This window comes from Pempheris klunzingeri, chromosome 7 (genome assembly GCF_042242105.1).
Source record: "Pempheris klunzingeri isolate RE-2024b chromosome 7, fPemKlu1.hap1, whole genome shotgun sequence".
Taxonomy (NCBI): Eukaryota; Metazoa; Chordata; class Actinopteri; order Acropomatiformes; family Pempheridae; genus Pempheris; species Pempheris klunzingeri.
In genome coordinates, this window is record NC_092018.1 from 28,663,794 (window position 1) to 28,680,540 (window position 16,747).

General features: G+C 42.9%; 1 protein-coding gene across 1 annotated transcript in view; it reads left to right on the top strand.

Moving 5' to 3' along the window:
- The first annotated feature begins 2,690 nt into the window (after positions 1-2,690).
- Positions 2,691-16,747, top strand: part of LOC139203466 (probable E3 ubiquitin-protein ligase HECTD4) — a 36,508-nt gene continuing 22,451 nt past the window's right edge. The window contains exons 1-24 of the mRNA XM_070833223.1: positions 2,691-2,840; positions 6,333-6,886; positions 8,707-8,796; positions 8,875-9,002; positions 9,642-9,750; positions 10,553-10,691; positions 11,043-11,213; positions 11,330-11,522; positions 11,627-11,788; positions 12,114-12,227; positions 12,341-12,481; positions 12,561-12,796; positions 12,896-13,038; positions 13,144-13,214; positions 13,298-13,403; positions 13,552-13,672; positions 13,776-13,898; positions 14,326-14,450; positions 15,231-15,384; positions 15,499-15,602; positions 15,783-15,981; positions 16,124-16,243; positions 16,336-16,440; positions 16,563-16,726. Of these exons, the coding sequence (XP_070689324.1) occupies positions 2,694-2,840; positions 6,333-6,886; positions 8,707-8,796; positions 8,875-9,002; positions 9,642-9,750; positions 10,553-10,691; positions 11,043-11,213; positions 11,330-11,522; positions 11,627-11,788; positions 12,114-12,227; positions 12,341-12,481; positions 12,561-12,796; positions 12,896-13,038; positions 13,144-13,214; positions 13,298-13,403; positions 13,552-13,672; positions 13,776-13,898; positions 14,326-14,450; positions 15,231-15,384; positions 15,499-15,602; positions 15,783-15,981; positions 16,124-16,243; positions 16,336-16,440; positions 16,563-16,726 (3,719 nt within the window). The 5' untranslated portion in view covers positions 2,691-2,693. The remainder of the gene's footprint in view (positions 2,841-6,332; positions 6,887-8,706; positions 8,797-8,874; positions 9,003-9,641; positions 9,751-10,552; positions 10,692-11,042; positions 11,214-11,329; positions 11,523-11,626; positions 11,789-12,113; positions 12,228-12,340; positions 12,482-12,560; positions 12,797-12,895; positions 13,039-13,143; positions 13,215-13,297; positions 13,404-13,551; positions 13,673-13,775; positions 13,899-14,325; positions 14,451-15,230; positions 15,385-15,498; positions 15,603-15,782; positions 15,982-16,123; positions 16,244-16,335; positions 16,441-16,562; positions 16,727-16,747) is intronic.

Consider the following 16,747-nt stretch of genomic DNA (forward strand, 5'->3'; position numbering starts at 1 on the left):
CCGGGAAGAACGTCAGTGAGGGGATGCTTAAACCAAAGCAGCAAGATGGGATTCGTCCATGTTTTTCTGTTCAGTAACAGGCCGACGTGTCTGCTGTGAAGTAGTTCTGTCGTCTTTGGACTGATAGCAGGTTACAATCCTATTTTTTAACTGTTTGTGATGTGTACATTTGATTATGGATTGTGACTGTGTGCATCACTCCTGCGTAGGCTCCAGCAGCACATATACAGTTATTCCTCATTCTTTTCTACAGCATGATATAAGAAAGGAGGAGGGCCTGCCCCCACAGGCAGCTTTCTCTGTCTTTGTCTGTGCCTCTCTCTGAGTCACTCACTGATGCACATACATCACGCCATTGTCTGTGTGGTTGTAAATCACCTCTGCATGTCTCTTTGTCAATTTTACAGCGTGGCTGTTCAGATTGAAAGCCTCAAGCGACCCAGTATTCTCCCCACACTGCTGAGGGATTTCGTCGCTGAGCGCTGCTTTAAACTGCCAAAGGAGAAAAAATGCCACAGCAGGAAAAGGTTTTAAGCTCTGATACGCTTATTCATGTTAATCTCAGTCAACTTTCAGTTACAGCAGTGCCAGTCTCCTGTCTAGTGTGTTAACTCAGTTTGGTTATATAACAGATTATTAGGTTGGGTTCTGTTTCTGATACTTTTTATGCCTTTTTTCTAGCTGTTCCGGGGGCTTCACTAAAGCCTCTGACCTACTTCAAGCACTTAAGAAGATAGAGGAGAAAGACACTGCTGGGGTGCGAAATTCAGTCAATGACAGGAAAAGAGGGATTCCTGTTCGCCTTTATAAGCGATGCCTAAGGCTGGAGAAGAGAAGCTGATATTATGACACAACTCACACGATTATAGACTAAGCTGCTATGTGCAGCAGCAATGATTTTTTTTAGGCTTCACATTTCATGCAGAATCTTGGGGTTCTCTCTGATGGTGTAAAAAGGCAGTGTGTGGAAAATATTCAAGGGCTAAAACACATATTTTCATATATAGTATTATAGTAATATTGAAGTATGCCATGGATGTAAATTTAATATATTTGCTTTAAGTGCTGCAACACAAAACTGCAATCCATCAGACTGTGCACTGATGAAATGTAATTAAATCACTTGTTTTTTTATTTTTGTTTGGGTTTATTAATTCATTAATCAAGTAAAGAAAAATAACTAGGTCTTATCCACATCCTCCAAAGCAACCAATAACCAGCAATCCTAATCCTGAATGATAAAACAACAATCAATTCCTGGTTTACTTTACAGCTACAGGAATACTTGTTGAAAACATTGGCCTGTTATACTTTTGTGCAGCGTGACCTCTCATTTCGTAATATATCATACAGAAATGTATATTTTACTCATTTTTTAAAAAACATGATCATTTTGAGACATTTTGTGAGGACTGCAACTAGTTCAATGTGCCCTCTCATTTGATAAACGCCAGTTCAATGTGTTGCATCTGTGTCCTTTAGGCATCAAGGATCATCTTTTTCAAGCTGTGAAAAATGACAACTGTCACCATCAGCTGTTTGAAATAAAGTCAAAGATCCAGTTCCTGATCAAGTCGACAGTAGTCAGATCTTTACCTTCTTAAGAATGCCACCAGGGAAATAGGGATACCAGGGAAATAGGGATACCATTTGTATACGATTCTTTTTGTCATAGGCTCTATAAAAATGTTCTAATCTGATGTCAAAGTGTTTTTCCTCGTTAGTTTTTCTTTTATCCTCTTTGTGTGTTTTTCTAGGCTTGTAATTGCAGGCCATGGTTAACATTTTCAACATTTTATGCTCCTCTCTGCTCCTTACCAACTTAGTTTTGTTAGTGTTGAGCGAGTATAAGAAAATCACACACATGTAAATGTTGAGTCACCTGTCAAGCACTTAATTTGACTCTCATGTGGCTTTAATGTGCAGTCAAAACTATATATTTCCAGATAACTGTAACTTGTGTGCCTGAGCTCCACTTCACCTTGAAGTTTGTTATAACAATCATACAACATAAGCCCCACACTGCATGGTGGCCGTCTCTTGTCTTGTTATTATAGTAACAGGTTGTGCTGTTGGACACCAGAATGAACTCATGAATCCTTGACAGCTTTTATGCTGGGCCGCGGTGCATGCTGGGAGTCGCTAGTTGGCCTTGGAAACATGGCGTCGCACTGACAGCTGGGAGACTCACTGTATCTTCTCCAGCCGCTGACACACCGGCTGGGCCGTCGTCCGAGCTAGATTTAAGCTGTGAAATTAGCCCACTACGGGTGCAGTCTTCGCCCTGGGAAGACTGTCGTTTTAACGGTGCGGCGCGATAACGGATTTAGTACGGGTGTCACGCCCACTCTGCTCGGGAACGTTATAACGATACCGTACGGTAAGTTAGCTCCGCTCCCTGCTAACTGAGCCAGACAGCTAGCAGCCAACGGTTCTGCTAGCACGACACGACCACCCATGTAATGTGAAGAGGACCCGCCGCCGCCGCCTGTCCGCCGCTTAGCTGTGTCCCGTTAGCTCACACGGTGGTTCTTCGGTCTGCCCTGTCACACACCACCGTCAGATTAAACGGCGACGGTAACGGCAGTGATGTTATTGTAGCTCGCTAGCAGGCTAGCTAGGGCGTTTCTGTCATTCTGTCACTGAATTTTTAATGTTCGACCCCTTTGGCATCGCTGTCGGAGGAGCGTGCGATGGGCTCCGGGGCTGTAGACTCGTCCCAGTGGCTTTCTGTGAAGGAGGAGACCATTTTCCTCCACGACGGACTCATTCGGGTCACAGATCTGGCTGAACTGCCCAGTGAAATTGGAGTGTCGGAACAGGGGGACACCGAGCAAGAGGTGGGTGAAAGCCATCTGTCTGTCACACACACAAAGGTTTATCTATAGGAACATGATAGGGGCATCTTTCTGTCTCTTTTAACGGAGGAATGTTTTATTCACTGTCAGCTGCTGCTCTCCATCACTGATAATGGCAGCGCTAACGTTTGCAAGTTTTCCTGCCTTAGCATACATGTTATTGACCCATTGTCAAGGAACGAGCCGATAACAAGTCACTTCCTGCTACATCCTTCAAAATCGTTTCGCCTCACCACACGTCCATGCCATGTAATGTTTAACTAGTATTGTGTCCAGATATCTCAGTCAGGATAGGAGGTGGCACTCACAGGGTTAGTTAGCACTTTAGCTCGGGTGTCAAGTTGCACAGCTTCCACTTTATTAGCAGTGCCAATGCAGCATCTTTCCAATGCAGGCAACTTCTCAAGTTGCACCGAACAGCAAACGTTTCTCTACTCATGGCAGAGACCAGTATTTTCTGTAACAACATGTAGGATTGTATAACTGATAACCCTCAAAGTTAGTATAATATGTTGTTATTATTATTATTATTATAAGTTATAGGTAATTGAAGATGACATAGCACTCGTGGTATTATAATCACAAGGTCTCATGACCTGTGTTTTTGTTCTTAAAACACAATGAATGCCATGTCAGTTTGTATACAGTGCACCATGCTTTGCACACAGGGTTTTTTTTTTGTATACCTTTTAGATATAGCGTTTAGCGTTGAGGTGCCTAAACATTGTTTGCGGTAAATGTTTTTAATCTGGAATGTCGGCTTTTATTTTGAAGGCAAAATCTGGAAACCGGATGTGTCGATCTTGTTGGACTGTAGAGACTTTACAGTGATGCAGATGGAAACTTCGACCTAACAATGTTACATCCTCGACATTTCGCTTCTCTGTCGTAGAATAAAGCCAGAACTAGTAGTAGCCATCAGTCTGTAGAGTATATTTGCCGCAGTGTTCATGTCACATGTTCATGTGCTGGTATCAAATGTCTCGTCAGTGGTAGATAGTGATGGATATTAGACAGTGATGGCTCAACACTTGTATTGATGATACCTTATGTTAGTCATTCTATGGTTAATACACTTATCCCACTATTGCCATTACTGCAACCAGCATTAACATTTTAACCATTTTTAATGGAAAAGGAATCATCAAACTAACTGTGAACTGAGTCTCATGTACTTTCATTTTTACCTTCTAGAAGAGGTCACATCTGCAACAACCATCCCCAATTGGGCATCTGCACTTAGTTACACTTACTAGAAAAAATCAACAATATATTGATACACGTCCAATCTTTTGCATTTATTGACTTTTAACAAAAGGGTAGGTTTGCAAATTCCTTGCTTGCATGCACAAATGACTTTTTATCATGATTTTATGGATAGAATTTTATGTGGTTAACATATAGTCAGCTAAAACAATGAACCTTCAAAATCAGTTTAAGTTAATCCTAACATCTGGAGGAAATCCATATTGATTTGCTAATATCACTTCTCATGGGTTTGTTTTGGAGTTTGTTATAAAGCTCGTAGGTGTATGATGGGAGTAGTTACATGTTGGCACACTTCATAGTGGGAAATATTTTCAAAGATTGGTTCTCATGAAGACACAATGTCTACTTGATTTAATTTTTACTGCGCACAGTATGCACTTAATTGTACAAACTCAGTTGCTTGTGTTACTACACTATAACCCTATTGTCCTCGACTGTTGACCAAGTTGACCTGGTGCTCTAAATGGCCGTGTTGTTATTGCCTTTCTCTATCCCATAGTATTAGTATTAGTACCGTAATCAGTAGTCTATGGCATTATTAGCACTAGTTGTGCTAGTGTTAGAAATATAACAGGTGCAGGTGTGTCCTTTACTATTCAGCCATCAGACACATGCCGTTCATTTTGTCTGGCATAAGTGCATATGTTCGCTCAGCTGCTCCAACAGATGACAAACCATTGGATAATTAATGACTGCTAATGGGCAGGTTTCAATCAAAGCCCACACCCTTTGTTTTGTCATTCTGTTTAGCTGAACAGACATGCAGTGACACAGCTTCAGAACGTATGCTTTTTGTTTGAGCTGCTATAGAACAAGAGGACACAATGTGGATGTGCTGGATAACTGACGGCTGGACTTTTTACAAGATGAACAGCTGTTTAGTTTATCATCATGTGTGAACTGAGGTTGTTTTCGACTTTTATATTGGTCTAATCTTTGCAGGAAATATTCCCTTGTTTATATTGTAACAGTGGCGATCATGGTTACCTAAAATAAGGTACACAGAATTGTTATGACATTAGACATATGGGCATTTTATGTGATAAAAACATCCATACAAACTGATTGGGGCTTATGGTATTAATTTCAAGTGTGGTTACATTATGTCCAGGATAATGTCCCCTGGATTCCTAAAGCTGAGCAAAACTGGCGACATGTATGTTCATGAGGCTCGGTAGGTTGACATGTTCATTAAAACGTCTTGGAAATGGTGCGGCGGACATTCAAATATAGAAAGTCTGATACAAAAATGTGGATGTTTTCATATTTAGTAAGTGAAGCTAAAATGGAAATGGAGTAGCCATGTTTGCTGGTGTCAGTCTGCGGTTTGTGGTAGTTACTAACTCATACCGAAACATAGGACTGCCCTCTTATTCTAGGTTATGTTCTGATTCGTTGAATTACCGGCCGTCTTGCGTCCAGCTCTTAGACGGACTGGGTCAGTCAGTGCTGTTTTCGTAAGTGTTGTGATGCTGACTATTTTTATCCACTTGCAGCAGTGTTCTTCAGAGCAAGGTGGAGAAGGCCCAGCATCCAGTTAAGGAGTGTTACTGTAACATTAGTAGCGTTTCTGAAATTGAATCAATACAAATTGTGCCTGCTAAATGGCATAATGGATTTTTTTTTCTGGTCCATGATTCGTGGGCCACAGAGTGTAATCAATATCTGAAATGCTGCCTAAGTGCACATGAAGCACATTGTTTCACTTGTGATAGGCTATTCCAAATGTGCTTTGCTATCACTGACCAGCATTTCATAGTCCTATAAACTATGGACTTGAGAGTGTATTCTGTGGAGATGATTCATAGTTGTACTGTGGGTAAGTTGTAAGTTGTAGCAATGAATCATAGATTCATCAGCTCATTCATAAGCTTGTTTTTTTTAAATAAGGTGTTGGTTGCATATTAGCCTAAAATGTACTGCTGGTTGTTTGTGACCACACTGAAGCCCAGTCTTGCCTGTTGTTGTGTTTAAAGACACCAGTTTAAAGAGATTTTTATCATCCTACTACGTAAGCAGATAGACTACTAATATTGCTGACTCAATATTCCTTCTGACATGGACAATATAATTTAACAGGTGTCGTCAATTTGTCCGTCCACCTCTTAAGTTTATTTTTTTCTAAAAGCTACAGGCACATTGTCACAATTTGAGTGCTGTTAATGTGAACTTAAATTTCTCTGCTTTTCTACCCTTGTCCTCCAGATTCTAACATTTGAGACGAAGAACCCGGTAGAGCTCGCTGAGCGTCTTCGTGCTGTCTGTGGGAATCAGAGCAATGCATACGCACGTCTGCTGGAGTACCGACTCAACGCTCTGCGCGGCCTGTGGGGGGCGCAGCGGCAGCTGGCCCTGGAGGAGCAGCAGGAGCGAGAGGGGACCGGAGGGGCTGATGAGGAGACCTTGGCCTTGCTCAAAAGACAAGGTCTGCTCCAGCAACCCGAGCAGGCGCCCTTCACCTCCCGTGTCGGTCTGCTGCTCGTCTTCCCCCTTCTGCAGTCCCAGACTCGCAGTGACCCGGCGCTCTGTGGTGTCACAGCAGAGGTACTGCTAGCCTGCCTCCGGGACTGCCAGCCGCTCAGCCTCAGCAAAGAGCCCGCTGACTGCCTCAATGGCCTGGAGGGGCTGCTCTGCTCCTGGCTGGAAGATGGTGCCCAGGAGTCAGGCCAGCTGCAGGGGCACGCTCAAACGCAGATTCTCCACACACACAGACAGAGGGAAAACGCTGCTGCTGCACTTGTGGCACTTGCCTGTGCCAGGTAAGGCCTTGCTTTCACCCCATGACAATTCTCAGGATCCCTCTGTAGTGTCTTGTAAACAGTCTATTGAACTAACATTATTTAGTAAAGAGTCATTAGAGTAGCACTTTGGAAATACTCAGATCAGTTATTCCTGGCAACCAGCGCTAAACTGAGCATATAACTGACCGACTGATTAGTTTCTCTCCTCTCTCTTCAGTGTACATACTACATGAATGACCATGCCTGATTCAATGCTCAAAACTGTCAAACACTCATTGAAGCAGTCTCACATTGATGTTTGCAGCTCCACATAAAGCAGCAGCTGAGAAGCACAAGCATCCTTCCTGCTCTCTGTGCTAAGTGTCAGTGCAGTGCTCTGATGTTCTGACTACAAACTATTGGCCTCAAACAACCAGAGCTTGCACTAGTCTAAACTGTGCGCTGTTAGCATTAGTTTCTAGTGCTGTTTGAGGGTGATGGAAAAATGTATTGCTTTGCCAGCATGCCAGTGCTTCAGCCATTATTCTAGTCTGTGAGAGCCATGGGGCAGAAGCAGAAGGCCCTTGGCATAGACAAGGCTTTACACACGGTGCGTTTAGGAAGTGGTGCCACTTATTCGCCTTGACCTTTGCTCACATGAACAAAAACAACAAAAACAAAAGAAGCTAAACATGTGAACTGGATATAATAGGTTTAATGTTGTTTCTCTTTGTCACCTAGCCCACAGAAGAGCCGAATGTGCTTGTTTTTTTTGCATTTGGGCCTGAACTCTGCCTTCTGCTGGTGACAACTGATCTTGACTTGTCAAAACCAGAACTCTCCACTCTTTGTTAAGCCTCTGTTGAGGCTGAGAGCTCTTTTGTTGTGGGGAACCATCCAGCCCTGGTGCCTTTTCAGCAACAGTCACAGCTAATTAAAGAGCTATCAGCTTTATGCCTCCTCACCTCTGATGGGGCCGGGTAGTAAATTCACTATGTGAGAGGGTTAAGTAAGCAAAAAGACTGCGTAGCCATGTGCTTTGATATCTGTTGTTGATAAGATGTTTGCACAGCGAGCTGGAGAGGGGCACACTTACACTTGACTCATCTGTGTTGTCTGTCGTCTGTGGAACATGTAAACACTGAATCAAACATACTTTCCTGTACGGCACATGGCAAGATTTCCCTGGATTTTACCAGTCTGCCAGTCACACTGTGCCATGCTGATGATACACAAGTCAAAACTCTTTGATTTTTGATTTTTTTTTTTTACCTCCCTTGCTGCTACACACATTTGATAGCATGTCAGGTGGTTGACTGTAAGAACTTATGTCATCAATAGTATCAGTTAGTGGTAATCGGTATCATCACGTTGTCATTTATCCTTCCATTTTCTTTTTACGTCCACTTGAAGATGCTCTCCAAAGCTGCACCAATAGCAAGAAAACCTCACTTCTTTTGCATCAGAGAACGCTAGAATAACACTTCAGTAGACCTCCTCTTGCTTAGATCTTCTGCCTGAATATAGATTTACTTGAATGTGTTCAATTAATAGTTCAGTCTCGGATGAGGTGAAGAAGTAAATGAACACTGCACAAACTGCACTGAAGTGGGTTGCTCATTACACCCTGCAGAGAGTCGCAGTGTAAAATAATCTCTCTGCTGCATTCTAATGGAAAAGATTCTTTCTTTCATATTCGACAAAACATTGCATTTTAATTCCCAGCACATTACATTGTATCCCCTTCATAATTCAAGCCGAATATTATTCCACTTACAGCCTCAGAACTACCTAAAAATGAGCTCTCACTCGTGTCTCATGCTGAGGCCTCCTCACTAATCTGCCAAACTGTTCTGCAGGGGATCTCTGAAGACCTTCATCCACACAGTTCACCTTCTGCAGAAACAAACTGATCTGGGCCAGCTCCCCGTGTCAGATGTCCTGTACAGGTGAGGGCACTACTTAAGTTCACCTGAAAGGTGGTTACTTTCCCAACATGTAATCACTCTGTGTCTCTCCTGCTTCAGGCTTTTGCTCTTGGAAGGAGGCCCAGGGTCCCCATCGTGCCTCCTGGGGGGCAAACACAGTGTGTCCTGGGGTTTTGAGGACATGCTGCCCACACCTGATAATTCTGCTGGGGGAGCAGAGAGTAAAGGTAAAAACCCCTCTGAAAACTTGTGGGAAAACAACAAATGAATAATAGGTTGCAGTCGACACAGTTCACTCATGTGGTTGTGATGAATTACATTTTGTACACATCTAGTTTTCAAGCTCTCCCCTTTCGTATTCATCATCGTAATAAATGTCCAGCTTACTTATTGATTTATTCACTTTTAGATCATTTATAATGTCTCTTTGTCTGAAATGCATGAAGTATGCCAAGCTTCAATGAAAATGTTACTGTTTATGTATGTATAATGAGGAGATAAAGAAACTGTGTCTGTGAGATGTTAAGGAATAAAGCAGAGGAGGGGAGAGCCACCAGCTGACCTTGTCGAGGGGCAGAAGCTGATCAGTGCATGTATCTGTAGAGCATGTTTGCACATGCATATTCTAAGCTAACCTGACACTAGATCAGTTCTGACTTTTGGATCTCTGGAGGCATCACAATCCGCACCATAAAAAATGAAGCAAAGCAAACAGATGCAATGACTATGTTTGACATCCAAATTCTCCCATTCTCCACTTTGTCTGCTGCCATGTAGATACCGCTCCCCACATTTCATTCTGATGATCTGTCATCTGTCTGTCATCAACCTCTACATTGATTTCTTTTTGTCCCTTTGTCTTGCAGACACTGACCTAGGGCGCTGTCTAGCCACAGACGGGCTCTATCTGTATACCACTAACTCCTCTGGGAGAGGACTCAGCAAGCTGGGCTCTGGTTTACATGGGACACTGAGGTAATGTGACACTCCTTCCCGCCTGCCTTTCTTTATCCACAGCATTGAAAGAATAGAAGAGAGAAAGTCAGAAAGAGAGAATGAAACTCTAAAAATATCCCTTATCAAGTACCCGTCCCAAGGCAACAATGTTATTTTCTGGACATTTTTAAACCAATATCTGACGAACACAGTCACATCCTCCCTAACTCTGATTGATTTGGTTGATTTTTTTTACAGGGGGCAAAAGGACGTTGTGTTCCTTCCACAGTGTTTTTTTAGCTATCAAAGGGCCCAGGCTTCAATTTTTCACAGATGCATGTGCAAGATCTAGGCCCTGTGAGTTAGCTAATTGTATGGTAGAAGTATCTCTGTTTTCTCAATTCCATCTGAGAAGTAACGACTTGGAAAACAAACATTTCTGTAAGGAAATGAGACTCATTACTTCAGCAATACCCACCAGTAGTTAGAACAATTCTTAGCAATGTCAAACACCTAGATATGTGGACCCATTACAGCTTTGAATTAACACACCAATTCTTCTCTTCAAGGACAAACTCTCGTCTAATTGTCATTTTCAGCGTATGGCAAACAAGACGCTTAGTGTTGTGGAAAGAACTGGAATTGTATCTTCTGCAGAGAATTTTAACACAATCTGTAGATAATTTATACATGTGATGCTGGGATGCTACTTAATTCATTTTGCATTAAACCCAAGTGTCTCAACTGGGTCTTCATCGCATTCAAGCAGAGAAACAAACTATTCAAATAGTACAATACAATATAGAACACATAAATAGATGCACTGTTTGTGTTTGCTCAGGGGATTTGTGTACTGTCGAAATGAAGAGTTGGAGCCTGGCTGGGTGGTGTTCAGTAGCGGTCGCCTCCTCCACCGTCCCTCCTCCTTTGATGCCAAGCCTCATCAGCTGTGCCAGGTCATTGACCCCTTCACCCTCCAGGTACTGTATACCGTCATTCCATTGTTTTTGATTTGATGCTGAATCATTCTGTGAATGTGACATTTTATGACTTGTTTATTTTAATTTGCAACACACAAATGATTTGATCATACAAACAAGGCATGGAGGCTCACAGTGGGGCAGCGTTTATCTCCATTAGGATGCAACAAATCCTCAATGCAAATGCAAGATATGAAGAGGCATGGTGGGGGGTAGTAATAAATCCACATGTATGAATTCATATGAAGATTTGGGCCATATAAATGCTTTAAACTGCAACCAGCTCTTAAAAATTCAGTTGAAATGACAAGCGTAGCTATAGCGAAGGCTAAATAAATGTGCCATTTTCAGGTGTGCCAGATTGTGCCCATGCCAGCCCATCACTTCCCTGTGGGCAGCAGCATGACCACGCTGCACCTCTGCTCAGATGGAACCTACCTGTACTGGGTCTGGTCCCCAGCCAGCCTCAACGAGAAGACGCAGAAAGGCCACTCTGTTTTCATGGATGTCTTTCACCTATCTGTGAGTACTACAGTAGTGTAGTGCCCTGCTATATACAGTAGTTTCAGCTCCATTCAGTTTTTTTTATGTCTGTGTACCATCTTATATATTTTCTCTCCACCTTGTCCATGGTACAGACACAGACAGGGTTGTGCGTTGCAGACATCTTACAGGAGAGGGTCATTCTTACTCGCAAGGAAGGCGAGTCTTCAAAGTGCTTGAATGAGCTTCTTCTGAGTCGAATGTCACGCTTCCGGGCCTCCCATTCTGCCACATTGGCTGCACTAACAGGCTCTGCAATCACCAACACTGTCAAAGAGGAACAGTCTGGTAATTCATCAGCAAAACTTACTCATCCAATTATCATATGCGCTTTAATGTGTAGATTAATTAAATATTTTCTGGTGACACTTCTCTGTTCAACTTTTTTGTAGCTGTCAACACTAGCTGTGGGCTCCCTCTAAAGACCCTGAGAAAGACCCCTATGTATGTGTGTGGAACCTATCTAGTGATGCTGGTCTCACCTCCTGGTGTATCTGGGAGCTCCGCCACACGATCCCTATTTGGGGGTACCAGCAGCCTGTCCTCTCTCAAAAGTAAGGGCACACTCAGACACCTGTAAATCCTGATTGTGAGAGAAGGCAGTTTTTTGTCATAACTTGTGACCGTTAAGCTGTGATTTTATTCTTCTAGAAAAATGTGAAATAATGTGATTAAATGACAAAGACCAAGAATTTAACATCATGTTAAGTTGCTGGTCGAAATTCCAGCTTGACATTTACAAGCTCTGGTAATACAAATTGCATTATCTGTAATTGCATTATCAATGAAGCGTTTTGTAAAATGCTCCAATGCTTTATACTGTACAGTACTGTCACTGATGAGATTATTCACTAAACTTTACTTTTCATTATTGATCAGTATTAGCCTCCAGCCTGGTTTTTAACCTGGCTGACGGCCAGTTCAGCAGCCGCGCAGACCTCATTGATGCTCCTGGCAGTTCTCTAGGCAGAGGAGCCCAGGTGGCAGGGCTAGGTAAGCTCAGCTTTAGTCATGTTCTGCTATTATGTGTTAAACTCTTAGAGTATGGTCACACAATGTGTGGCCAATTTAAGTGACAAAGATATCTGTAATCTTTGGCTTTGTAGGAGCATGTTACGATGCACTGAACAACTTGATCTGGACCTGCTCCAGTGATTACATAGATCAGTGGTGCAATCCTGGGAACCAAGCCTTTCATCATGTGTGCCATAGGCTCGGTGTCAGCCATGTCATCAAAGAACCCAAAGGTACAGATGAACTGCACCGAACTGCACTCTTTGTATGAAGTCATGAATCTGAACATGTTCAAAACTTGTCATTTCACAGAGGAAACAGTGGCCACTGGTGAAGTGATCAACCAGCTACTTCATCATGTAGGTGCTATGTGTATCCACCAGCTCAACCTGCTGGCAGCCAGCAGCAACAGCCTGCCCCTGGGGGCCCTGCTGGGTAAACAACATCCCATCGAGGTCCATCACTTCAGCAGTATCTGTGACATTATGGAGAAGGCCATGGTCAACGGGGATACCTGCATCATCCGCTGCATCTTGGTGGTGTTCCAGGTCAGTTTGAGGAGCGGCATGGGACAGTTTTGCAAAAAATGAATCGGCCATTTGATGTGATTTTTGAGTTGCTTTTTATTATTATTTTGTGTTCTTCAGGTGGTGTTTAGGTTTTTCAATCCTCAGTCGGAGCAGAATAGGGAGAGTGTGCGCCGTTCAGGCCTACTCCTGTGGCAGCTACTCATGGCTCCAGTGGATCAGATAGGAACAGAGATTCAGAGAGAGGTGTGCCTAGCCATCAGGTATGTTATGTATAGAGCAGAGATGAAAGTCAGAATGGTGTTTTGCATAATCAGTTATCATGATAATATGTAAATGGTCATTATTTGTTTACATCCTCTTTGTAGCTCGGGACTGAATACTTTGTATCAGGGGGAGGCTGAACTCAACAAACTGCTGAAACTGGTCTTAACTGAAGGTGACCATGAAAACTAATTTTGATTTAACTGACCCTTTAACTGTTCAGTGGTGAATATATCTAATACTTTGTGTCACAATCAGGTGAAAGGAACAGTGGCCTGTCTCAGCTTCGTGATGTCATCCTTACCAACTTGGCAGACCAACTGCAGAAGAATAGATTTGGGAGTGAAGAAGATGACCACTACAGGCAAGTGGCTATCATTTAATGAAAGGGTGCAATATTATTTCCCATAGCCTTTGATAACCAGTGCAGAACAAGAAGCCAGGAAAACTTAAGTTAGCCAGCTGCCTGTACAGATATGCTTGTTTGAAGTAATGAAATCTGCTACTTACAGATTGAGTGATGAGCTGCTGCACTGTATTCTCAAGACTGTAGTCCGGGAATCCTGCCTCCTCATTACCAAATGTCAGACTGTCGCCCGAGATGACTTCCAGAAGCTGCTCTCCACTGTGCCCGTATGAATATCTGTTCAGCAGCACGAAATGCCATCTGTCCTAAGATCACCTGTTTTGCGAGATTGCACTTTTACAAACTTGATGCGGTTTTCCCTCTCTGTAGGTGGTCTCACCTAGTCTGCGCTACCTCATGGCCGTTCAGAACCACCTTCTCAGTAACACCGTTCTTATCCGTCCGGATGATAGCGACGACAGTGACAGCTCCCTACAAGGGGAAACAATGAAGGTACAGGTAAACATCCCCTTTAATTTCCCCTACCTCTTTGCACTTGGAGTTTGTTTCTGCATCTGTCAGACCAATCCACCAAATGGAGCAATGGGAGATTAATGTCAATGCATAGTAATTTGTACTTATTGCAGTTTGTTTAATGAAATCATTTAACAGTGTTTTATTAACTAATGATGTGTTGTTTCTAGATATCACTAATCGTATTTACGAATGAAAGGATGAAAACAGAACAGTCTCAGTACAGTGAGACTATAAGCTCAGTGTTGCTAATGTCTACTAATATGGTATTTACTTTTCTGTAGACTCAACAGTAAGGAATGATGGTTGTGCAGCTTCCGTATTGCAGAAAAGAGATATGATCATTGAAAATCCTGGAAGCACTAGTTACGTAAGTGTGGGCCTATTCTGTGTGTGTGTTCCTCAGGAACTGCAAAGCAGTATCCTGTCCCTTGCAACGAAGATCCTGGTGGGATGTGATGAAGTGCTGGAGACCTTGCAGCAAGTGACCACAGCTCTCATTAACAGCGACATCCCTGACAGAGAAACCAGGTACTGGCTTTCTGCTCGCTCTCTCTCCGGAGCTCTCTCTTTCTCTCTCTCTCTGTCATAAGCGTAAAACCCTGTGAATGATGGATCGCTGAGTTGTAGCATCACGTTAACCTTATTTAGAAGGCGTATGTTAGCCAGCGTTATAAGTAGTAACTCCAAATAGCATAAACTTCTACTTTACTTAAACAGAAGCTGGCGTGATGAGCCATTTGTAACCCATGAAAAGCAGATTTTTATATATTTAGTAAAAAATTTCAATATTAACACCAGCATTGATGTGTTTCATTATGGGACAATCATATTATTTAGTTTACAGCTTAAAAAACACCTTTTAGTATGCAGTACCTCTTTAAAGGTAGCATTTCACGGTGGGATAGAAACCATTTGCTCGGCCAGCCACAGTGACTGCTGGACACCTTTTTGAAATCTACGAGCCACTTGTTACGGTATATTGCATAAGCAGACTCTTGAAGTCAGTCTGTGGTGTCAACTGCATTACCATAATGTAACAGACAAAAATAAAACCAGACATGATGTTCTCTTGGTTGGCTTTAATGCACTATTTCACTGTGAAACAAGATTTAGCTAAACCCTGAGTAATGCTGCAGCCTCCTTTTAAAAAGAGTGAAAGACTGCATGACAAATCATTTATGGGTGAAGGTTTTTTAAATCAATGTGGCTTTGTTTTACCTTTTCAGATTTCCACATTTCTTGTCTTCTTTTGCTGTCTAGGATACATCATTTTAACATTTTTTTGCCTTCTCTCTTCTTCTTGTTCAGATTGAAAGGCCTGGAACAGGTTACCAAGGCCACCATGCTTGGGCACCTGCTTCCAGTGTTGCTCACCTCTCTGATGCACCCCAACCTGCAAACCCTCACTCTTGCTGATGCCCTCATGCCTCAGTTGGTGCAGCTGGTCCTCTACACCAGCCAGGTTGGAGGCTTACCAATCCAAAAAGAAATTCTTCGATTAAACAAAAAAGTTTTTCCTTGAGTAGAAAAACAGCAATCATCATTTAAGCATTTATTTCCACTCTCTGTTTCCTAGACTGCCCTGTTACTGAAGACACAGTCTCCACTCTTCACTGAAGAGTCTTCACTAATGGGTGGCTCTCTTGGGCAGGGGGCGAAGGCATGTGCTGCTGATGACAAGTATGTTTTTATGAATGTCCACCATGAGAATGTAAAAAATTATTCACATTTAATCCATCTGATAATATATTGAACCACTGTGCTGTGTTTAATGATTGCAAGCTACTTAAATGCTAGCTTTTTATTGTCATGAGCTTTGTTTTTAAAACCTGTAATTTATTCTTGATGCAATCTTGATAGAATTCTTGATGAACGTGAGGAGCCTGGTTTCCTGACTGGACTGAAGATCCCTGCCCCATGGGCTGCTGGGAAGACAGTCGAGACTGTGCACCCTGTGAGGGACAATTACAAGTTCAAAGAGACGGTACACATCCCAGGAGCCCGCTGCCTGTACCTTCGCTTTGATTCTCGTTGCTCGTCGCAGTATGACTATGACAAGGTACTGAAGCTCACAATATACCACCTGTCTGCACAGTGACCTTCATCCTTTGTAACTCTTGGATACATCGTGTGCTGTTTCTCAAGCATAGCAAATGTCTGGTTGGGGTTATCTTAAATCACGTGTTCTCTTCATATTTTAGTTGGTTATCTATGCTGGTCCCAACACCAACAGTCGAAAAGTAACAGAGTATGGGGGAAACACTCTGGGATATGGCAGTCGCAGTGTCTTGGGGACAGGATGGCCCAAAGACCTTGTCAAGGTAAAAGAAGCTGTTTTGCACAAACGTACACTGTGAGCACATAATGCACATACTCTCTTGTAGAGCTACATTTTTTCACTGTCCTGTTTCAGGTTGAAGGAGACACTGTGACGTTTTCCTTTGAGATGAGGAGTGGACGTGAGCACAACACCCCCGATAAGGCCATGTGGGGGTTCTCCTGCACTGTCAGAGCTCAGGTAAAACGTGGGAGCAATAGCACGTCCCAAACATCTGCAACATGTACCGCTTCTTTAATCGTACTGACAGTGTAAAACATGGAGAACAACAGCTAATTGATGTCATTTGCTTTTGTTTTTAGGAGTCATCTGAGGATGTCTCTGGAGGCCTCCCCTTCCTGGCAGACCTTGCCCTCGGCCTGTCAGTGCTGGCCTGCTCAATGCTCCGCATTCTGTACAACGGGCCAGAGGTGACAAGAGAGGAGGAAGCCTGCCATGATTTGCTCTGCTCAAAGCTGCTGCAAAGGTGACACAGCAAGATGAAAAT